The 18,780-nt window shown below is 34.0% G+C and overlaps 4 protein-coding genes across 6 annotated transcripts; 2 read left to right on the forward strand and 2 right to left on the reverse strand.

Moving 5' to 3' along the window:
- Positions 1-319: 319 nt before the first annotated feature.
- LOC8274257 lies at positions 320-5,259 on the reverse strand. 2 transcript variants are annotated; one of them, XM_002514769.4, is made up of 6 exons: positions 4,903-5,259; positions 2,938-3,132; positions 2,354-2,470; positions 2,042-2,191; positions 1,093-1,151; positions 320-653 (listed from the first exon to the last, which is right to left on the reverse strand). In XM_002514769.4, exons 1-6 carry the CDS (start codon positions 5,083-5,085, stop codon positions 518-520), a joined length of 840 nt encoding a protein of 279 aa, XP_002514815.3. In that variant the 5' UTR covers positions 5,086-5,259; the 3' UTR covers positions 320-517. The 2 variants fall into 2 exon arrangements, with proteins under 2 accessions (XP_002514815.3, XP_048233413.1); XM_048377456.1 differs by having other exon boundaries at positions 2,938-3,160; positions 4,903-5,045.
- A 2,120-nt stretch (positions 5,260-7,379) lies between these two features.
- LOC8274255 (dehydrogenase/reductase SDR family member 7) lies at positions 7,380-12,283 on the forward strand. Of its 2 annotated transcripts, XM_015716621.3 has the most exons (12): positions 7,384-7,583; positions 7,713-7,768; positions 7,868-7,901; positions 8,620-8,718; positions 8,807-8,955; positions 9,246-9,284; positions 9,512-9,604; positions 9,813-9,911; positions 10,608-10,706; positions 10,922-11,005; positions 11,488-11,553; positions 11,788-12,283. In XM_015716621.3, the coding sequence occupies exons 1-12, from the start codon at positions 7,508-7,510 to the stop codon at positions 11,872-11,874; spliced, it is 981 nt and encodes a 326-aa protein (XP_015572107.1). In that variant the 5' UTR covers positions 7,384-7,507; the 3' UTR covers positions 11,875-12,283. The 2 variants fall into 2 exon arrangements, with proteins under 2 accessions (XP_048233256.1, XP_015572107.1); XM_048377299.1 differs by lacking the exon at positions 8,620-8,718 and having other exon boundaries at positions 7,380-7,583.
- Positions 12,284-12,866: 583 nt separating this feature from the next.
- LOC112534086 (ornithine decarboxylase) lies at positions 12,867-13,592 on the forward strand. The gene has a single exon (XM_025156625.2). It carries the CDS (start codon positions 12,967-12,969, stop codon positions 13,477-13,479), a length of 513 nt encoding a protein of 170 aa, XP_025012393.2. The 5' UTR covers positions 12,867-12,966; the 3' UTR covers positions 13,480-13,592.
- Positions 13,593-14,060: 468 nt separating this feature from the next.
- Positions 14,061-18,522, reverse strand: LOC8274253 (peptide chain release factor PrfB1, chloroplastic). Its single transcript, XM_002514765.4, has 7 exons — positions 18,252-18,522; positions 17,862-17,933; positions 17,235-17,455; positions 16,689-16,892; positions 15,549-15,764; positions 14,961-15,147; positions 14,061-14,474 (listed from the first exon to the last, which is right to left on the reverse strand). Exons 1-7 carry the CDS (start codon positions 18,430-18,432, stop codon positions 14,179-14,181), a joined length of 1,377 nt encoding a protein of 458 aa, XP_002514811.1. The 5' UTR covers positions 18,433-18,522; the 3' UTR covers positions 14,061-14,178.
- Positions 18,523-18,780: the final 258 nt, after the last annotated feature.

Below are 18,780 nucleotides of genomic sequence, written 5' to 3' on the forward strand. Positions count from 1 at the left end.
CTCTATGAGTCCAGATAGATATTATTTTTCAGATCAGTTAATGTTTCTTCTGATAATACTAGCTTCAGAAGTAGCTTCAGAGTGTTGCTGCAAGCTCTTCAATCAGCACTTCAACAGGGTAAGTGTGTTATTATTATTATTATTGTTACAGATTGAGGGGCTTTCACCTGAATGAATGATTAGATTAGAACCAGTGTTTGCCCATGTTAATTTCAAGAACACAACGTACAAAAAGGTTTTGTTATGAGGATTGCCAACAGAATACATGGATGTTATTGAATGAGATATACTAAAATATACTTCTTCTGCTAAAAACTAGTGAACAAGAAGCTATTTCTCATCTTTCCATTGAAGAGGAGCAAATTGGCTCCCTTCCACCAATTTGCAAACTGAAAAAGCAATTCTTCCCAAATTCCATCTCCTAATTTACAGACAAAAGAATTACCAAAAAAATAGAAATTAAAATCCCTCCCTCTCTTCCTCTCAAAACATAATATAGACAACTGAACTAATTGCTTCAGTCCAGGTAAAAGAGAGTCACAATTTTCCTCAGGTTTTTAGCTTCTTGACAAGTTTCCATGAGTAACTTGCTGTCATGGAAGGCAAAGCAAATGACTTGCTGTACATGTGATATGATGTCCATATTACACAGCCTGCAATTTTACCATAAGAATTTATTAGAAAAGTTAAAGATATATATCAGGGGCAGTCATGATTGGTAAACTACATAGCGGGATTGATGGAATATTTGAAGCCTATACAAGTGGCAAGAGCACTTTGCTTTTGAAATCAATACCTCTCCCCCATGCTAAACATGTTATCACCTCCATTGTGAGTGCAAGATAACAGCTTACCCTCTGTTGTGTAGCTAATGGCCCATTAGAACATCAAAGCTCGTTCTCTGGCCTAGGCATACTATGCAAGTAGAACTTATGACTACAATTTGAGCTCCAGAATCAGTTAGCCTACTTTGTTTTACATGCCCAAGACCAAAGAACGATGCAAAGAAGGAATTACTAACCCACTCCATATGAGCTGGACACTTGCATAAGTCAATTATACATACTATAAGAATAAGAAGTTAGCTCAAACCTGCTAGCTTCAATCAGTGGTAGATGATCATTGTGAGGCTTTTCTATCACATTCTGCACCTGCCAACCCAACCAATATCATAAGGAATTAGTATAACATCATAAGTTGCCAAAAGTGGTCGGCAATTGTTAGTTTCAATTACTGAACTTGCTGAAATTTCCTTGATACTTGGCCTGTCAATGCTCAATATTGTTTTCCTTCAGAACCTCTCTATGCCTTCATTCAATTCCCAAATTCAATCTTTTAAAAGAAGTATAACAATAGATTAAACACATTTATAGTGAAATTTAATATCACATGTTTGAAGCATCAAGCACAAGAACTTCTGCCACTAGCTTATACCCAGGACTCATAGTTTGTACAATGATCTACAACAAAATATTACTCTTATAAGCAACAAACATCAAATACACTGGCTGCAAGTTTCTCTAACTGTATAAGCTTGTGCTGTAGTTTGTCAGAATGACTCAGGGTCTGTGTGTTCCCTGTGTAGAGCAGAAATCTCTCTTTTCAATTGCTATACCAGAAGCACATATTGGCTCTTTAAAAGAAAATGTGACTTCGAGATAGATAAGTTCAAACAAAAAACTGTCCTGAGTTAGAATGCCAGTCTGTCACCCAAAACTTCTCCGAGCATGTATTCATAATCTTTCAATGAAAATAATGCTCAGAAGGTACAATTTAGAATGCTGTCTAATGAGAATTATTTCACCCAAGAAGAATGAAGTAATACATCATATGTACAAGTTTGACTGTATAAGTCTGTAACTTTGACTTTCCTTCAGTAAATGTAAGAAGCAGAACACACATTGAAGACATAATACAGAAAAAATTATGGCTCCAAAAGGTGCTAATCTTTAGGTAATAAGAATTCAATTGACGAAAAGAGGTATAGAATAGCTAGACTGACAAAGAATGACAAGAATAAATGTCATCACTAAACTCTTACTTTGGCCAATAATTCCTGGCTCTCAGGAGGTTGCTTTTTCAGACTCTGAGGCAAGATAACTGTAAGCAGCTCAGGTTTCTCTGCTCTTAGAGCACCTCTGATAACAGCCGCATTAGTCCCAGATGCACCTGATGTAAAAATGTGATTTTTCTGCAACCAAAATTTATGCAGTAACTTCAGGAATACAAGATTAATATTTTCAAAGATATGGACATGCTGAGACTTGATATTAGAAGAAGTCTGGTAGGCTTAACAGAACATAATGCCATATATAAAGTGAAGACATGCAGAACTGAAGTTGACGCATCTTACTGTTATAACCAATGCATAACTAAGAATCTCAATGAGTTCCTGATGCATGAATCCCATATTCCTTGTCCCAAAAAAGCCAATAGCTCTAGGTCCTTGTTGTTGAATGGCCAATAACTCCTGCAAAAAATTACATAGATATTTGAAATCTGATGTTGATTACAGTTTTCAAAGCAACTGGAAATTAATCGCTTAAAGTTGTGACTTTAGAGTGTGTTTATTCCAGCAGACACAAGGCATGACCTAAAACAAAATTATTTATTTGAGACCCAACACACAATAACAAGAGATAGTTAAAAGAATGTTATCACAAAAAAGAAATGCATTAATCATCTGATTTATGGGGACCACCTGCTATCAGAAAGGATAAAACCTATCATCTGAAATAAAATGCTGAGATGAGATAGTCAAGGGTCAATGGGTCAAGAGCATCTTAAACAGCATTCATTGGCTATTGCTCTTCAACCAGCGAGACTATCAAAGTGTTAAGTTATTGCATCGCCGTCCAGCAATGTTGCATCAGGTTGAATTTTTTTTCTTTCTACAATGAACCACTGATGAGGAATTGTTATTAAAAGATTACATACCTGCAGATAGTCTACATCAGGAACAGGCTTATATTCTGCCACCACTACAGTGCTTGATCCTTCCACAAGGGATTGGGCTTGGGTTGGAATTTGGGTGCCAGTATCTTCATCAGGACCAAACATGGACACCAAGTTCTCCTCTTCAGCTTTCCAAGAATCCATATCTTGATCTCTTCTCATATACCCACAAAGCCACTATTGCCAGTACATAAAAACAGAGGACCTGGTAGTAAATCATTAGTGAAAACCAACTGAACAAGAAATTGGTGATCAGACAAGCTCGAGCTCACATGACTTTTAAGCCATGTTTGATGTTGACTTAATATCAGTAATCAACTTTATCTTAAAATTATATAGACACTTAAAAAGCTTATTAAAACTTGAGTCTGCTTGATCACCCTCACTAGAAAAAGAACACAAAGATATACCACTACATCAACTCAATTCTAGCAAAACCTTTCATCGTCATTGATAATAAAGTGAGAAACTGAAAGGTGTCATTATAAACACACAGGAAATTTTAAGTTTGGAAAAGGTTTTGTAAATACTGGGAAAAATATTAATTTTTCTAGTGAGGGTGCAGCTTGTTTAATATCACCACAACTCCCATTACCTTTTAATTGTCAAATCCTCAAAGGAAACAAAATTTCTAAACAAATGAAACAACCTTTCCTCTTATTATCATTCCGTTAATAGACCCTCCCGTAATGTTACAAATGTGTAATATAAGTTACATGTTCCGATACATTTACAATTTGACACAAGAAGCAATCTCCAGATGAGAGTGATAATATTAATTTCTTTATGGCTTCTCTCAGGTAACCAGTTAATAGAAGAATACCCAGAAACTCTCACTCCCTTGCTTTTCTTCCTTTTAAATTAAGAAGCCCCATGTTTAACTTAGCAACGGATAACATTTAAGGGGAAAGAGGGAATGACAATTATTTCCTCCTCCTCTACTTCAAGGAAATCAAAACTGCCCTTGGAAAATGGTAACACAATTTTCTACCAAATTATTGAGGCAACAACTGCCAAATCTCAATTGTCAACCCAACAGATAAAAATCGCTAAATTTGATCAAACATATGTGCCCTTTATGAAAGTCATACCGACATGTAAGACAAATCCTGCAATTGAATTGAAAGAACCTATCTTGACATATAGCATCTTAAACATGGCAATCCTAGGTTTCTCCAGATATATATCTATTGACCTTATAGAGGCCAAAGTCTCTTGCCTACAGAAAATATGGTACCACCCAGTCCGGGTACCCTTTTCTTGCAATATGCCTTTACCTGTTACTTCTTGTGCTATTATTCAGAGCCAAAAGCTTCTCCATTTCCTTAAAGCAAACATAGTGAGACTAACTGGTTGCTATAAAAGCGAAGACGCAGATCTATCAAATGAAATTTAGAAAGAAGCATCAAGGAGATCGAGATATGTATATGGAGACTCAAACAGTATAGTTTAACTCAATCAATCCAATCATTTGGTGAACTGTTAAAGAAGACGTCATTGCAACCATTACAGTGAGAAACAGGCTCCAGGTTTCTGAATATGCCTAACTACAGCATATCTTCAAATACTATATATAAATGAGGTATTCCGAGTCGGAATATAAATCGAGAATAGCCCCCTTCAATTGCCTTAAAAACTTTGAAAACCTTCAAGCACAACTCTTACACACATAGGCAGAAGATACCATTACCTTCAGTTCCGTCACTCACATAGAGAGAGTAAACTTGAGAAAAATAGAGATTAAAACAAACATAACCTACTTATAAAAATCTAATCTTAAACCAAAAACTAGTGCAAATTTGAGAATTGTCATAGTGGGTGCATAAAATTAATTTCAATCCAATTGAAAGCACAAAATATAACAAAATCTTGCATCTAAAACAACACGGCCCAATCATGGAACTCCAATGATAAAAATAAATACGAAGAACAAAGAAAGGGAATTACCGTCAGGTTGGAGAGTGAAAGAGCCTTTCTTCTGGCAGGACATGAATGATTGAAAATAGGATTTCCTGTTTTAAGGGATTTGGAAGGAAAATCTAAAGAAGAAGAAGAAGAAGAAGAAGAAAGAAAAGAGGCAGTAGATGTAGTGGTTAATAAGAGCCTCATAGTAGCTAAGGCTGTGGACATCTCTGACTAAATTGATTCTCTTTTACCCAGTGTTTCTAAAGCTGATTTTCTTTCTGGGCAGCTTTTCTTTTTCTTTTTCTTTTTCTTTTCTTTGTGAACCCTTTTTTCCCGGAAAAATAAAAACTTTTCCTGGAAAAGAATTAGGGAGTAGAGAGAAAGAGAAGAGGTGACACATAAGTCCTTTGATATCAGAATATATATCTGGATAAATTTGTCTGTAAAGGGGTCAATTTACATCTGCAGCCCCCAGGTTTTGATGTCATTCAAAACTCGTCCCTAATAATTTCAATTGGTTCCATTACAATACAACTCTTTACAGTGGTTTCACTTAAACCATATCAGTAATACGAAATTTTTTCTTATATTTCTTTTTTTTTCCAATTTTCAGTATTTTGATGAATTTTTGGTTGTGTAGTTGTATTATGGACTATTTTTAAATTAGATTTTTACTTTGGGTTTACTTAATTGTGGCATAGTGCTTTAGGTCTCTTTTTTTAATATTATTATAATTTTCAATTTTGAAATAAGTTGTACAGAATATTTATACTAAAATATAATGTTTGGATTATAAGAAAATTAAAAAAAAAAAAAGGAAAATAATCAACCAGTGTGAAAAAAAAAATTCACATTTTTCAATACATAACACTTTTAAGTATTAGATTTTTTCAAGAAAATTAAATATATATCATCTATCTAAGAGAGGGAGTCATTAAATATAAGAAATTATAAAGAAGAAAGAAAATAAAATTGTTTGATTTTGATGATGTAGTTTTATTTAGATTTAAATAATATTCTTTTAACAGTTAAAATTTATATCAATATTTTGTCCAAAATTTACAAAATATTTCAAAGTAAAATTTAGAATATGGTGAATAAAATTTAAGGATAATAATGAAAAAATACATCTATATACAGAGAGGACTAATAAAATCTATTAATATGTGACAACAAACTAGCACAGTATGATGATTAGAGAAACTAAATAATTTTCAATGTGCCTTCTAAAATATTATATTTACCTTTCTAAACTAGTTTAGCATGGGATTTTCTTTTCATTCAAATTAATTATATTTTATATTTTAATTATTTGAGAGCATGTGATATGTATTGTGAAGAGTAAAGGGTGATTTGACCTAATGTGATAAACTCAGGGACCAAAGTAGATCTTATTTCTATTAAAAAATTTCCAAATCCTAGATTGTAATTTAAACCCTAATTTTTCAAAAAGAATTGCATAAATTTGCAATTAGTGACCAAATCATACTTTCATTGACATTAGGAGGCAATTGTTATTTTCATAAGTTGCAAAGGGCTCATTGTTGATTAAGGAATAAATTAAGAGACCGGAATGGAGATAGTGAATATTGGAAGCTAATATGAATTTCTACTTATACTTATTTGTAATATAAACCATATTATTATTATTATTTTGGTCAAAGTTTGAAGCATATGAATCACTTTATTCTGAGTCAAGATTTGGGCATGGAGACCATAGTGAGAAAATTAGAATAAATAAATGAAGTACATTTGCTTTTGAATATTGCATAGTTTTATATTATTATTGTTCCTTTTGTTTATTTTTTTAAATAATTATTGATGGAAGTGGGCTGAATTTATATAATGTATCTGCTTCACAAAAAATGAGAAGTAGCAACACCAAGCAATTACCTATAAGAATAACTTTGTTTAAGAGATAATTTAACATTTATTTAATAAAAAATGGATAATTAACATGTTTTAATTATAAACTCTAAAACAATTGACCAATAATTTCAAACTGTTTTTTTAAAAGAATATCTAAAGGATGCTTCTTAAGGCCAACAATATTTTAAGTTTCTTTTCATAATGGGGATTAAACATTAGCCATTCTTTTATGAAAAGAACAAAACAGGAATATATCATTTATGTAATTTTTTTTTTAAATTAAATATTCTCTTCAAATGTTACTTTCAAAAACTATTAAGTTAAAAGCATATAAACTTCAAAGATCATTTTAAAATAAAAATAAATAAATATTAAACTTTTTATTACATATTTATAAAACTAAATATTAAACAAATAGTCTCAAAATAATATTTTTTAAAAATTTAGGGTATAATATAAGTATTATTACAGTTTAAGCACTCGTGTTCAATACGTGTCCTATATAATTATTCTATTCTATTAGCAGCGTAGGTGACGTAATATTTCCTCTATCTTGATATTTTAAAGCATTTTTCTATTATAATAAGAATAGAAATATTGTTGGGCTGGGCTGGGCTGGGCTGGGTACGAGGCCGACAAAAACAGTACAAGCACAAAAAGAAAACGTAGCATTGATAGTATCATTGAAGCTCCAAAAGAAGATGTACAAAGAAAGACAAGAGGCAGAGTCAGTTTATTTCAGTTGGTTAGCTAACAATAACTGAGCTAAATTCTAAAGATGCTGCTTTTGCTCTTCGGTTTTCCAGCTCTCCTTCTCTTCTTTGTTTTTCTCTATAAGTTCCTCACTTCTGATGGTAATTCTCCAAACCCCTGTTATTCATTTTATCATCTGCTCGTTTATATTAGCTTTTGAAACTTTGCAATTGCAGCTTCTTGTGTCTACTTTAATCTCTTTCTTTTCTAATTTGATTGATTTATCGAAGGGGACTTCACGTTGATATCTAAGAAGCACGTAAGACGTGAAGAAATTGAGGATAAGGTAGTCTTTATATGTTTTTCTTTTCTGAAGGCAGTTTTTGTTTTTTGTGTATCATTTTTTTTTTGAAATGTTGATTTTCTTTTGCTTTTCCCCTTTAAGGTTGTTTGGATTACTGGAGCCAGCCGGGGGATAGGTACTTGTTTTATCAACTGATGTATCCAATGTTGGTATTATGATTTTCTCTAATCAAATTTCCCTGTTGATGTGAATTTGATATGCACAAACATTGAAGTTCTGGGCTTTATTGTGTACATGTATTATTTAAAAGTGTATTTATATTTGTGAATCCAAAAGATTTATTCTTTGCTGCCATTTCATTGTTATTGCCGCCAGAGATTTTTCTCATTTTTGTTAATAACGATCACAAGCTTTTTGTATGTCCTACCTAAATCTTATTAGCATTAAAGACAAAGTCTTGCAGATTGACTTGGAATCTCATTGTTGCTTTTATTTAAAAGTAATGGGTGTTTGTTGGCAGTCCATCAGGTTGTATTTCTCCTTTAGTGGGAAAGCAAGAGCCCAACATTGTCTTCAGAATGGAGGAAGGGTCCTGTGTAGCACTTTAGGCATATACTCTTTGAATTTTGATGGAGTAAACTCAGATTAGTCTGAAAGGATGACATCAAATATTAACAAACTTGATGAAATTCGTTTCATTGCTGATGGACGATTGTATGAACATCTAGTTTAAACGACCTTAAATATTGCAACTAAAATGCAAAATGGTATACTTTTCTGTTTGTCATTACATATAATAAAGTACATCTGGTCCAGCTATGTTTATGGGGCTTGCTACTAACTCCTTCTACCTATGCTTTTTATCTTATTTCCCTTTTGATGCTTGATTTAAGGTGAGATCCTTGCTAAACAATTGGCAAGTTTAGGCGCCAAACTCATTCTTTCTTCAAGGAATGAGGCTGAACTAGAGCGAGTTAAGAATCAACTTAAAGGTGTATCCGTTCATTTGAAGCTATACAAAGCCTTTAATCTTTATTGGTTCTTTACAGTTTCTCTAACATGTGATTGGCACATAAACAGGTAAGCATGCACCTGATGAGGTAAAGATTTTACCTCTGGATTTGGCATCTGGTGAAGACTCACTTAAAGAGGCTGTAGAGAAAGCGGAGTCCTTTTTCTCTGGAGCTGGTATTGATTATATGATCCATAATGCAGCCTATGAGCGCCCCGTGAGTAGATATTTCTATTTTGGGGAATGGTTTCTTGACATTCATGCATATGATTACTTTGACTCTTTGAAATGCATACTGTATTTGGGGCTTTTACAGGGAAAAAAGGATGACATCTTGCTTGCTTCTTAGCTTTAAATTGAATATTCAGTAGTTACCAGGTCACAACACCATCATAAAGCTGTTTGTTCGATGCATAAGAGTGATGAATTGCTAATACTCTTTACTTTGGGTTAGCACTTTTAGCAGAGAAAGACTGTATATTGACCCAATTTTTGGCTTTTCGGCAGAAATCAACAGCTCTGGATACAACTGAGGAAAGTCTTAAGGTATTATATGGATAGAATTCTTGGGCATCTGATGGTTAGGTCTAGTCCCTTTTTTCGAACTGAAACTTCTACCCTTAGTCAGTCAGTCAGCTGTGTACTGCCTGCAATTTTCTCAAGTTAAATCTAGTCAATACCATATAGATACAAGGATTGCCAATATACTTTCCTGTCCTGTTTATTTGCAGCTCCTTTTGATTTATCTAATGGTACTTCTGATTTTGAAATAGGCAACATTCAACATTAATGTTCTGGGGACATTATCTCTTACACGGCTACTGGCACCCTTTATGCTGAAACGAGGCAGAGGCCATTTTGTTGTGGTATGTGGAGATGGACAGTCACAATTTTTACCAGTATTTATTTTAGAATAAAAAGTTTTGAGCATCTGGACATGAAAAGAATAACGCCTGATTTATGGACCATGAGAAAAATTATTACAAGCATCAGCCTTGACTTTGAAAATTCGACCACCCTGTTACTTATGTTACTCTAATTGTCATTCACATAAGATCTGTACTTCATGGGCAGATGAGCAGTGCCGCAGGGAAAGTACCTGCGCCAGGTCAGGCTGTGTACTCTGCTTCTAAATTTGCTCTTAATGGGTATTTTCAATCCTTGCGTTCTGAGGTATGCACATAAAGTTCATCTTCAGAAATTTTTATGTTATCATTTTATTGCATTATAGTCAATATTTTTATAACCATTTGGGCTAGCTTTCAATGGGTGAGGTTGTGAGAAGAGATCCTTGATTATTTGAGTGGAATACATGCCAACAAGTATATTAAAGATTGAATTTGCCTGCTAACTAATTCATCACAAAGACAAAAGAGGTCTTGTTTATTCATTTGTATCTTCTGACATAGCAGGCTACAGTTAATAGTTTATCAACTGCTCCAAGATTATAAAGTTCTTACCTTTTTATGATTTTCTATGTGATTGATGCCTTTAATGATGATATATATGTAGTGTCCTTGGGTTATAGTAGCACTGTTGGTTTGTTAACTTTTATCACTTGATGATTAAATCGTTAATAGATCATATAACAGTCAAAACTAAACCTTTCGGAAGTATATCCAACCTGAAATGCTAGTCCTTCCTTTGACACATCAAAGTGGAGATTAACAAACAAATGTACTAGACTACATGAGGGTTAATGTTTGATTGGCTTATGGTGGGCCGATGCTGATTAGTGTTGACTGTTTTGCTTATTCTTGTTACTTATGAGGAGAGTGCTCGAGTTTAGCATTTGATTAATGATAAATTCTGTTACAATTTTGCTATTTTCGTCTAGTTCTTATCTCCTTTTCAATTGTGGTAGTGCAGCTCTACCAAAAAGGAATTAGGGTGACCATTGTTTGTCCTGGGCCAGTAGACACATCAAACGGCTATGGAGTAGCAACCTCAGAAAGGAAGAGTTCTGAAGTGAGTTTCTTGCCTGTAATTATATCATCAAAACTGGCTTTCACTTGTACAAGCGAAGTTTGTACGGTAGCAACTGTCTCACAATAATGAAAAATGAGACAGATTGTTAATTTCTTTCATTCTGACAGAACATTTATCAAGATGCACATCATTCAGTGATGATTGATCACTCTGTTCTTGTTTCTTGTTTTTACTGAATGCTATTACTTTGGTAGAAGCGCGTATCTTCAGAAAGGTGTGCAGAACTGACAATTATTGCTGCAACCCATGGTTTGAAGGAAGCTTGGATATCATACCAGGTAATTGCTTTCCCATTAGAAACTTCTTTTGCCATACTTGTTTACTGTTATTTTTCTTTTTCAGTCCAACTGATCGCGTTACACACTAGTATGATCATTGGGTATTTAGAATTGTCATTAATAATATATACTTGGTCATGAACTCAAAACGGATTGTACATCTCAAAACTTTTCTTCTTTCAAACTTATCAGTTTTCTTGGGATTGTACACATTGAAGAGGTAATATTTCTAAATCACCATCTTGGCAATACCATTATTGACTTCTTCAATAGAGGCAAACTTTGGTATTGGCTTTTCCTTTGATTAAATATGCGGTTGAGAAACACTCAGTACAATAACCTAGATTATTTATTCTCATCTTTTAGTTCTCAAGGAGAAGAATAACAGCTATTACACTTGGCATAATCCTGCATCTGCAAACATTTCTTCCATGTTCTGTAAGAAAATGTTGCAATTAACAATATTTTGATCTTTCTTTCAGCCTGTACTAGCAGTTATGTATTTAGTGCAATACATGCCAAGCATTGGCTACTGGCTCATGGACAAGGTATCTTCAAACCCGAAAATAACATTTGTTCCACAGGATAGTTATTTTTTTATATGTTTGTGGCCAATTTGGGACTGTTTCTTTAAACTGCAGCATCATAATTTCTGAGTCAAGTTTTATTATGCTAGCAATCTGATTCTCATCTTTTTTTAATTAATTGCATATATTACTAGCTAAAATTAACTAGAGTTATTGGTAAAGAATTTAACTAGATTCATGATTGAGTGACTTTAGATTGGGGGAAAGCGAGTCGAAGTTGCTGAAAAGAAAGGAGACACGTACTCATGGAACTTATTATTTGGAAAGAAGAAAGCAACCTGAATTTCACCTGTCCTTCCACAGCTCATGTTATGCAGAAAAGAAGTCCTTGACATGACTTCTTTTTCTTTTTTTGCCAATAGGAAATATGCCAAGTTTCATTTAGAAGACAAGAAACAACACAACATTACATAAGACGCCACTGTAATTGGGCTTGGGGCTTGGTGCTTATTTGTCATTGTATCAGAAAGGCTATCACCTCGAATAACAGAAAACGTATCCTCCGTTTTAGTGTCTCTTCCCATCATCAGATGTACTGTTTTTGTAGGTTATACCAGCTTGTTCTCACTTGGAATTAGTGGCATGGTGTTTCTGCCAGGAATTTGTAAATAGTTCTGTTGAAAGAGCATTGTTGCATCCATTTCACTCTGAATGCAACTGCGATGAAATGCCAGCTTCAATTTTATATTAAGCTATAGTATCTACCGAAGTGAATGCAAGGCATTCTATCCTCTGTTCATTAAATCAGAGAAATTTTACAAACTTTTGACAGGACAATGGGTGTATTCTAACACTGTTCAGTTTCAGCTTACCATTCTTGCACAATCAAATATAGAATTCAAACGAGTCACTATCACCTAAATAACACTTACAATCTTTGTTACAACCAAAAGATAGGTTAATTATTGGTGACATTAAGAAGATAATGACTGGGCACACACTGTCACTGTCTTATTCAGAACTTTAATACTTCATCTCCAGTAAAATCTGCTCAAAGTTTTCTTTTACTTCATATAACATATTGGTGTTTGGTAATGCCATTGCCATATATACCGATTGTTGTGAAAGGTTGGTGACCAGAACCAGTAAATTTGATGGGACGGTGGGGTAGCGTATCCTGTGACATTAGAGATATCGATTACTTGTTTAACATGAATACATCAGAAGTAATATGCTAAAAGATATGCTTAGATCATGGCATGCTTGTAAAATATTTTTAATGGTCACATGAGATTCACGATGAAGAGCATCTTGGAAAAAATTAATCTAACTTTAATTGTCACTTTTATGAGAATGGTTGTTAATCTAACTTTCATTGCCACTTTTATGAGAATGATTGATTAATCTGATTGACTGCTGCTATATATATGTTGTATGATTTTGAGGTCCATATACCAGACAGTCTCCTCTTACATAAACACTCTACTAATTACCTTTCAATCTTCCTGCATGGCATTTAATCCAGACAATTCCGATGGCCATCTCAACCCCATTCGCCTCAAAGTCATATTAGAGGCTAGCAGGGTGAAAGATCAAGAAGCTGTTGAAGTTCCAAGAGGTTCCCTGAATAGTCTTAATATGTCCATTTCTGAGAATCAAGAAGAGGCGGAACCCTTTTATATTCTCGATATAGGGGTTGTCATAAGCCTCGTGGAGAAATGGAGTCATCACCTACCCCATGTTAAACCCTTTTATGCTGTCAAACGCAATAATGAGTCTGCATTGCTTATTGTTCTTGCAACACTTGGTGCAAACTTTGACTGTGCTAGTCAGGCTGAGATTGAGGCAATTTTGGGCCTTGGTATTAGTCCTGACAGGATTCTTTATGCCAATCCATGCAAGAGTGTCTCCCATATCAAGTACGCAGCCAGAGTCGAGTATACCTGACAACTTTTGATTCCAAGGAAGAAGTTGACAAGATCAGAAAATGGCATCCACAGTGTAGTTTACTACTTCGTGCTGAAATCCAAAACGACAAGAGCTCCTGGATTCACTTGGCAGCAAATATGGCACACATATTTCTTACAAAATTCTTAGAATACACACATATTTTAAAATAAGTTAAAATATATAATTAATTATTTATAATTTTTTTTAAAAATTATTTATAGTTTAATAGAAAAACATAAAGAATACTGTTAAAATATGGTTTTATAATATATATATATATATAGTTAAATGTTAAATTTAACAACGAATTAAATTCATTTCATATGAAAAAGAATTAATTTAAAATATATATTTAACTTTACTCGTACTAATTTAATTAGATAAACTTGGACATTATAAATATATAATTAACAAAAGGTTACCGCTTATCGTTTTCTATTGATAAAAACAAAACAAGTCAAGTTGGCACAACAAGGAGATGGTTGAGTTATGTATATTTGTCTAATTGCCACCTCTGATGGAACAAAGAGACTGTCGCTCATTTATATACAGATACATGGCTGCTTTGGCTCCTTCGCTATCACAAGCATTTTTAAATTTTCAATATTATTATATATTTTATATTATGAAATATAATATTAACGATTACATTATAAATAAACAAATAAATAAATAAATAAAATCTGATAGCGAAATTTAGGTTGACGACAAAGTCATACTGTATTTATACTTGAGATAAGCTTTGATGAAGGCCTCCAATTCGCCATCCATAACAGAAGTAACATCTGAAGTCTCGTATCCTGTCCGTACATCTTTCACAAGTTTGTACGGATGAAATACATAATTCCTTATTTGTTGGCCCCACTCAGCTTTCACTGCGTCTCCCCTTATTTGCTTGATTTCAGATGCTCTTTGCTCTACAGCTATCACCAGTAGCTTTGCTTTTAACCGGCTGAGAGCCTTTATCTTGTTTGCCAGTTGGGATCTCTCTTCTGCAATGTCAGCACAAAAACAATGGCTTCAAGAACCAAAAACAGGGTTGCTAGCAGCAAGAGCATCCAAATGGAAGCTAAAATGAAACGTAAAATCAGAATCAAGATCACATTATTAAGTTGGTATTGCTAAAACCAACGATTTCATGCTCTACTGAAGGGTAGCATAACATCAAGTATAGATTGGTATCTCTGAATTCCTGGAAGATTTAACCATGTTCAAATAAGATCTTCTCCCCTCAACACTGTTAGGACTTGAGGAGGTCAGACACTCCCCACCACTCTCCTCATTTCCCCTTCAGGAGGCCAGACAGTCCCTTAAGTTGCCCACACGGGAGTGTCTTGCCACATGCCTAAATTAAATGTGCTACTGCTACAATAAATGTTTTAAGGGCTTTTGGATTAAAACTAATTTCACTGCTTCTCCTTCAAGAGTAAAGTTCACAAAAGATTACATAAATGAAGCATTTTTATAGTTGATCAAACCTGTGCAGCGAACAGTAACACCAGTGGGGATGTGAGTAATCCTGACAGCAGTTTCAACCTTATTTACATTCTGGCCTCCTTTTCCACCTGCCCTGGAGAAACTGATTTCCAGGTCCTCCTCAGGAAGTTCAACGTCCATAGATTCTTCAGGAAGAAGAGGCATGACTTCGATACCAGAAAAACTTGTCTGTTGATAAAACTTAAAAGTTAGAATATACAGGTACAATTACATGCCTATTCTCTTCCTAGAGACTATCATTATTAAAATGTTTGAAGTTCATTAAAGAACTGATTTCCTAGAGACTGTCATTACATGACAGAAAATAGAAAACTCAAAAACATGACAAGAACCTCATCTTTTTTCCCTGTTCTCGTGTTTTTGTAACATGACTTGATACTGACTACATCGGCATCATGTCATATTGATGCCCACGTTAGGAAAATAAGTAATCCCCACATCTACAGCTACTGTTTTCCCAGATTTCTAATATAATTTTCAATAGGATAATTCAAGGGAATGGTCCTGATTTAAGTTCATTATCCTCTTAGAAGAATGAAAGCCAACATGAAGATATGCAATAGATTTACCTGACGAAGACCTTTAGCATTGAAAGGAGATTGTCGCACAATTCTATGGGTTCCTTTCTCCCCAGACAAATATCCATAAGCATAACGACCTTCAACTTCAATCATGGCTGACTTAATTCCAGCTTCCTCTCCTGGTGATTTTTCAACAACCCTTGTCTTGTATCTTTGTTTCTCTCCCCATCTCACATACATCCTGAGGAGCATGTCAGCCCAGTCCTGCACTGAAAACGATGTAAGATTTTACAAATGGAAAGAGGCAACGCAAAATTTGAGGCTCACCAACAACTATTAATTGTCACAAAAGACTATAGGATGGAAAATGAACACCAGCCTTTTAATTCATGCTCTTTTAAGATAAAACAACTCCACTGGCTCTAGCATATACATAAATGATGATGATAGACGCAAGAGAAGTGAGGACTCGAGAACTTATCAACATCAGAAGTTATTCACTTCAATAAATAAATAAATAAAAAGCTCTGGAACGAAACAGTAGCTAGAACAATACAAATGTCAGTCTCAAACAAATAAGAGGTAGTACAATTGGGAAAAAAATATCAATTTAGGAAAAAAAAGTGCCTCACTATAAGCAATATATAATTAACATCAGATTTCCCACTTATCATTCTTATACATTCACTAATTTGCAAAGTTTGGCTCTCACAATAACCTATAGATGACCACAAGATAAAGTAATAAAGGTCATCTAAGTTTATTCAAGTAATGACCTATACAATAACTTATCAGCAATATGTAACATACGGTCACACTTCCCATTTATCATTCTTATACTTTCACTAATTTGCAAAGTTTGGCTTTCACAATAACCTACATAGGCATGGTATACAATAATAATGGTCATCTAAGTTTACTCAAGTAACTAAACTATAATTATTGAGTTCCTCTGCCCATCATAAAAAACTGAGTACGCAATAGGCGAAGAGCCTGGCCCTAGTTAATATTGTTTGCAAGGAATTATATGAAATTGGTGACACACCCTGGCAATTTATTTGTTTCATATGTGGAAACTTGCCAATTTTAATGGCTAATCCATTACTAATAAACCACTTTCTTATGTCAGAGTCCAGTGAGGAAAGCCGTACTTTTGACCATTGTCATGTACAAATATTAACTCTTTACCTGTGCGTCAGTGCCTCCAGCACCAGCTGTGATTGATATAACAGCACTTTCTTTGTCATAAGGGCCTGAAAGAAGTTGAGTTAACTCAAATCGCTCCAGTGACTTGTTTAGTTCTTTAATTATACTCGAAGCCTCTTCAAGAAGTCCAGTATCTATGGAATCCATCTCTTCTGTTAGCTTAACTATAGTTTCTGCATCTTCAACCTGCATTAATCACACAATATCCGTTAATATTATGTCCAGAATACAATCAAAGGTGAAATGTACTTTCTGATGTCCAACAGATCACTTATTACATATGTCTCAATTCAGAGAAAACAATAGATCCAGAAATACAGGTACACAAATTAGATCAAAATTATGCATAGTGGGTGATTTTAATACTTATTTTGACATTAATCAGATAAAACGTTGACATAAATGTAAGTGTTCAAACTTACAGAAATATATTGTTGACATATTGATATTGAGATGCTTGCAACAAATAACTAATTGTCATTCAAGGAGTATTAAAGAAAAGGGATAAAAATGTGTTCTAATTCAGACCTTGGTTTTGAACTCTGTAAGCAGTTTTATCTTATCTTTCACATCAGTAAGAGCCAAAAGAGTTTCTTGAGCTGTAGCACGGTCATCCCAGAAAGAAGTATTAGCTGCTTTAGATTCTAAATTTGTAACTTCTTGTTCTAATTGCTGAAGACCAGCAGAGGTTCTAATCTCTTCAACACGCTCTGATGCAGCTTCCACATCCCTCCTTAAGCTATAGAAATCTGGCACCCAGACTTACATTATAAGCAAATGATTTAAGGCTTCATTCACGGAGCTTCTTAGATATACACCTAACCGGTATCCTGGGCTACATGTTAACAAGGTACCATAAACAAAATAACAGACTTGCCCTTTCCAAGTATCAATATATTCTAGACACTCATAATAATGGCTAATAATCATGGGAAACATCAGCAATTTCAGAATTTAGGAATAACTGAAAATGCAACAAAAAAAATGAAAGAATAAATAAAGCAAGAAGTGATAGTAAACATCAGTCCTGACATGTTCAAGTAAATATCTCAAAAAATGGACCTGACAACCATTTTACTTTGAACAACTAAGGCTTCTTGTACTTGGGAAAAAAAAAAAAAAAACAATTTTAGCTTGAAATGACCAGGACATTACCTTGCATTGCCCATTCCCTTGTCTCCGTGTCAACCCCCACATTCAACTGGCTATCCGGTGCCGCATATATAACTGTGTCAACTCGACATAGTTACTCGATGAAAAGAACAGGGCAACAATATCAAATTAAATATGACTTATCAGTCAATCATCAAATATCAATGCTAAAGCTTCCATATTTCCTCCGAAAGAGAAAAGAAAAAAGAAAAGCATGAAACACAACCACGTAAAACCCAGAAAATTTAAAACCTATATTCACAGAGACCAAAAATACTAGAGTAAATGAATAAAATCTGGGTAAGATTAGAGAAACCCAGATACAAAGATTTTATAAAGAAAGAAGGGCCAACAAGAACTACATGGTTAGAAATGAGTTAGAAATTCACGTACCAGAAGAAGAGGGTAAGCGAGAAGAGGTATAAAGAAATGAAGAGAAGTTAATTATGGTGGAGCTCGGAGGATAAAGGAAAGGTCTTTTTGGCGAGAAAATGGATGTTTTAGTTTTGAATGATATTTTTGGAGGTTTTGATAAATTAACTGAGCTGAATAAAGGGCACAATTTGCTCTCCATGCCGCTACTGTGAGCTTTGCTTTCTGTACAAAATCAAAGGTTGAAGGAGCCTCTAATTCTTTCTACTAAAAAATATACATATATTTGGGTTTAATTGGTTTATTTAGTCTTTTATCCTTTTCTTTTATTATCATTTTATTTTACTCTAATTCCTTCTGTATTTCATTTGTATTTTTCAAACTCAAATGAAAATCATTTGCTCCCTCCATCTTACTTTGATAAAATATATTCTAATCCTTTTCCTAATTAGTAGTCTAATAATTAATTGTCCATTAAGTTGGTCATAAATTATTAAATATGTAGCAAAGCATGCATTAGAATGTGAGCCACCTAATTCAAAAATCATAC

Source organism: Ricinus communis, chromosome 7 (assembly GCF_019578655.1).
Source record: "Ricinus communis isolate WT05 ecotype wild-type chromosome 7, ASM1957865v1, whole genome shotgun sequence".
NCBI lineage: Eukaryota > Viridiplantae > Streptophyta > Magnoliopsida > Malpighiales > Euphorbiaceae > Ricinus > Ricinus communis.

Bases quoted from the DNA above. Each gene is read 5' to 3' on its own strand.
- LOC8274257 (XM_002514769.4), bottom strand. From the start codon at position 5,085: ATGTCCACAGCCTTAGCTACTATGAGGCTCTTATTAACCACTACATCT. The intron at 2,192-2,353 runs GTAAGATGCGTC...TTTTGGTTGCAG, and splicing joins GTTATGCATTGGTTATAACA to AAAAATCACATTTTTACATC. The intron at 1,152-2,041 runs GTAAGAGTTTAG...TTGGGTTGGCAG, and splicing joins GCCAGGAATTATTGGCCAAA to GTGCAGAATGTGATAGAAAA.
- LOC8274255 (XM_015716621.3), top strand. From the start codon at position 7,508: ATGCTGCTTTTGCTCTTCGGTTTTCCAGCTCTCCTTCTCTTCTTTGTT. The intron at 8,719-8,806 runs GTGTATCCGTTC...GCACATAAACAG, and splicing joins AGTTAAGAATCAACTTAAAG to GTAAGCATGCACCTGATGAG. The intron at 10,707-10,921 runs GTGAGTTTCTTG...TTACTTTGGTAG, and splicing joins CAGAAAGGAAGAGTTCTGAA to AAGCGCGTATCTTCAGAAAG.
- LOC112534086 (XM_025156625.2), top strand. From the start codon at position 12,967: ATGATTTTGAGGTCCATATACCAGACAGTCTCCTCTTACATAAACACT.
- LOC8274253 (XM_002514765.4), bottom strand. From the start codon at position 18,432: ATGGAGAGCAAATTGTGCCCTTTATTCAGCTCAGTTAATTTATCAAAA. The intron at 15,765-16,688 runs GTAAAGAGTTAA...TTTTCAGTGCAG, and splicing joins CTGGAGGCACTGACGCACAG to GACTGGGCTGACATGCTCCT. The intron at 15,148-15,548 runs GTAAATCTATTG...TTTTATCAACAG, and splicing joins ATGCTAAAGGTCTTCGTCAG to ACAAGTTTTTCTGGTATCGA.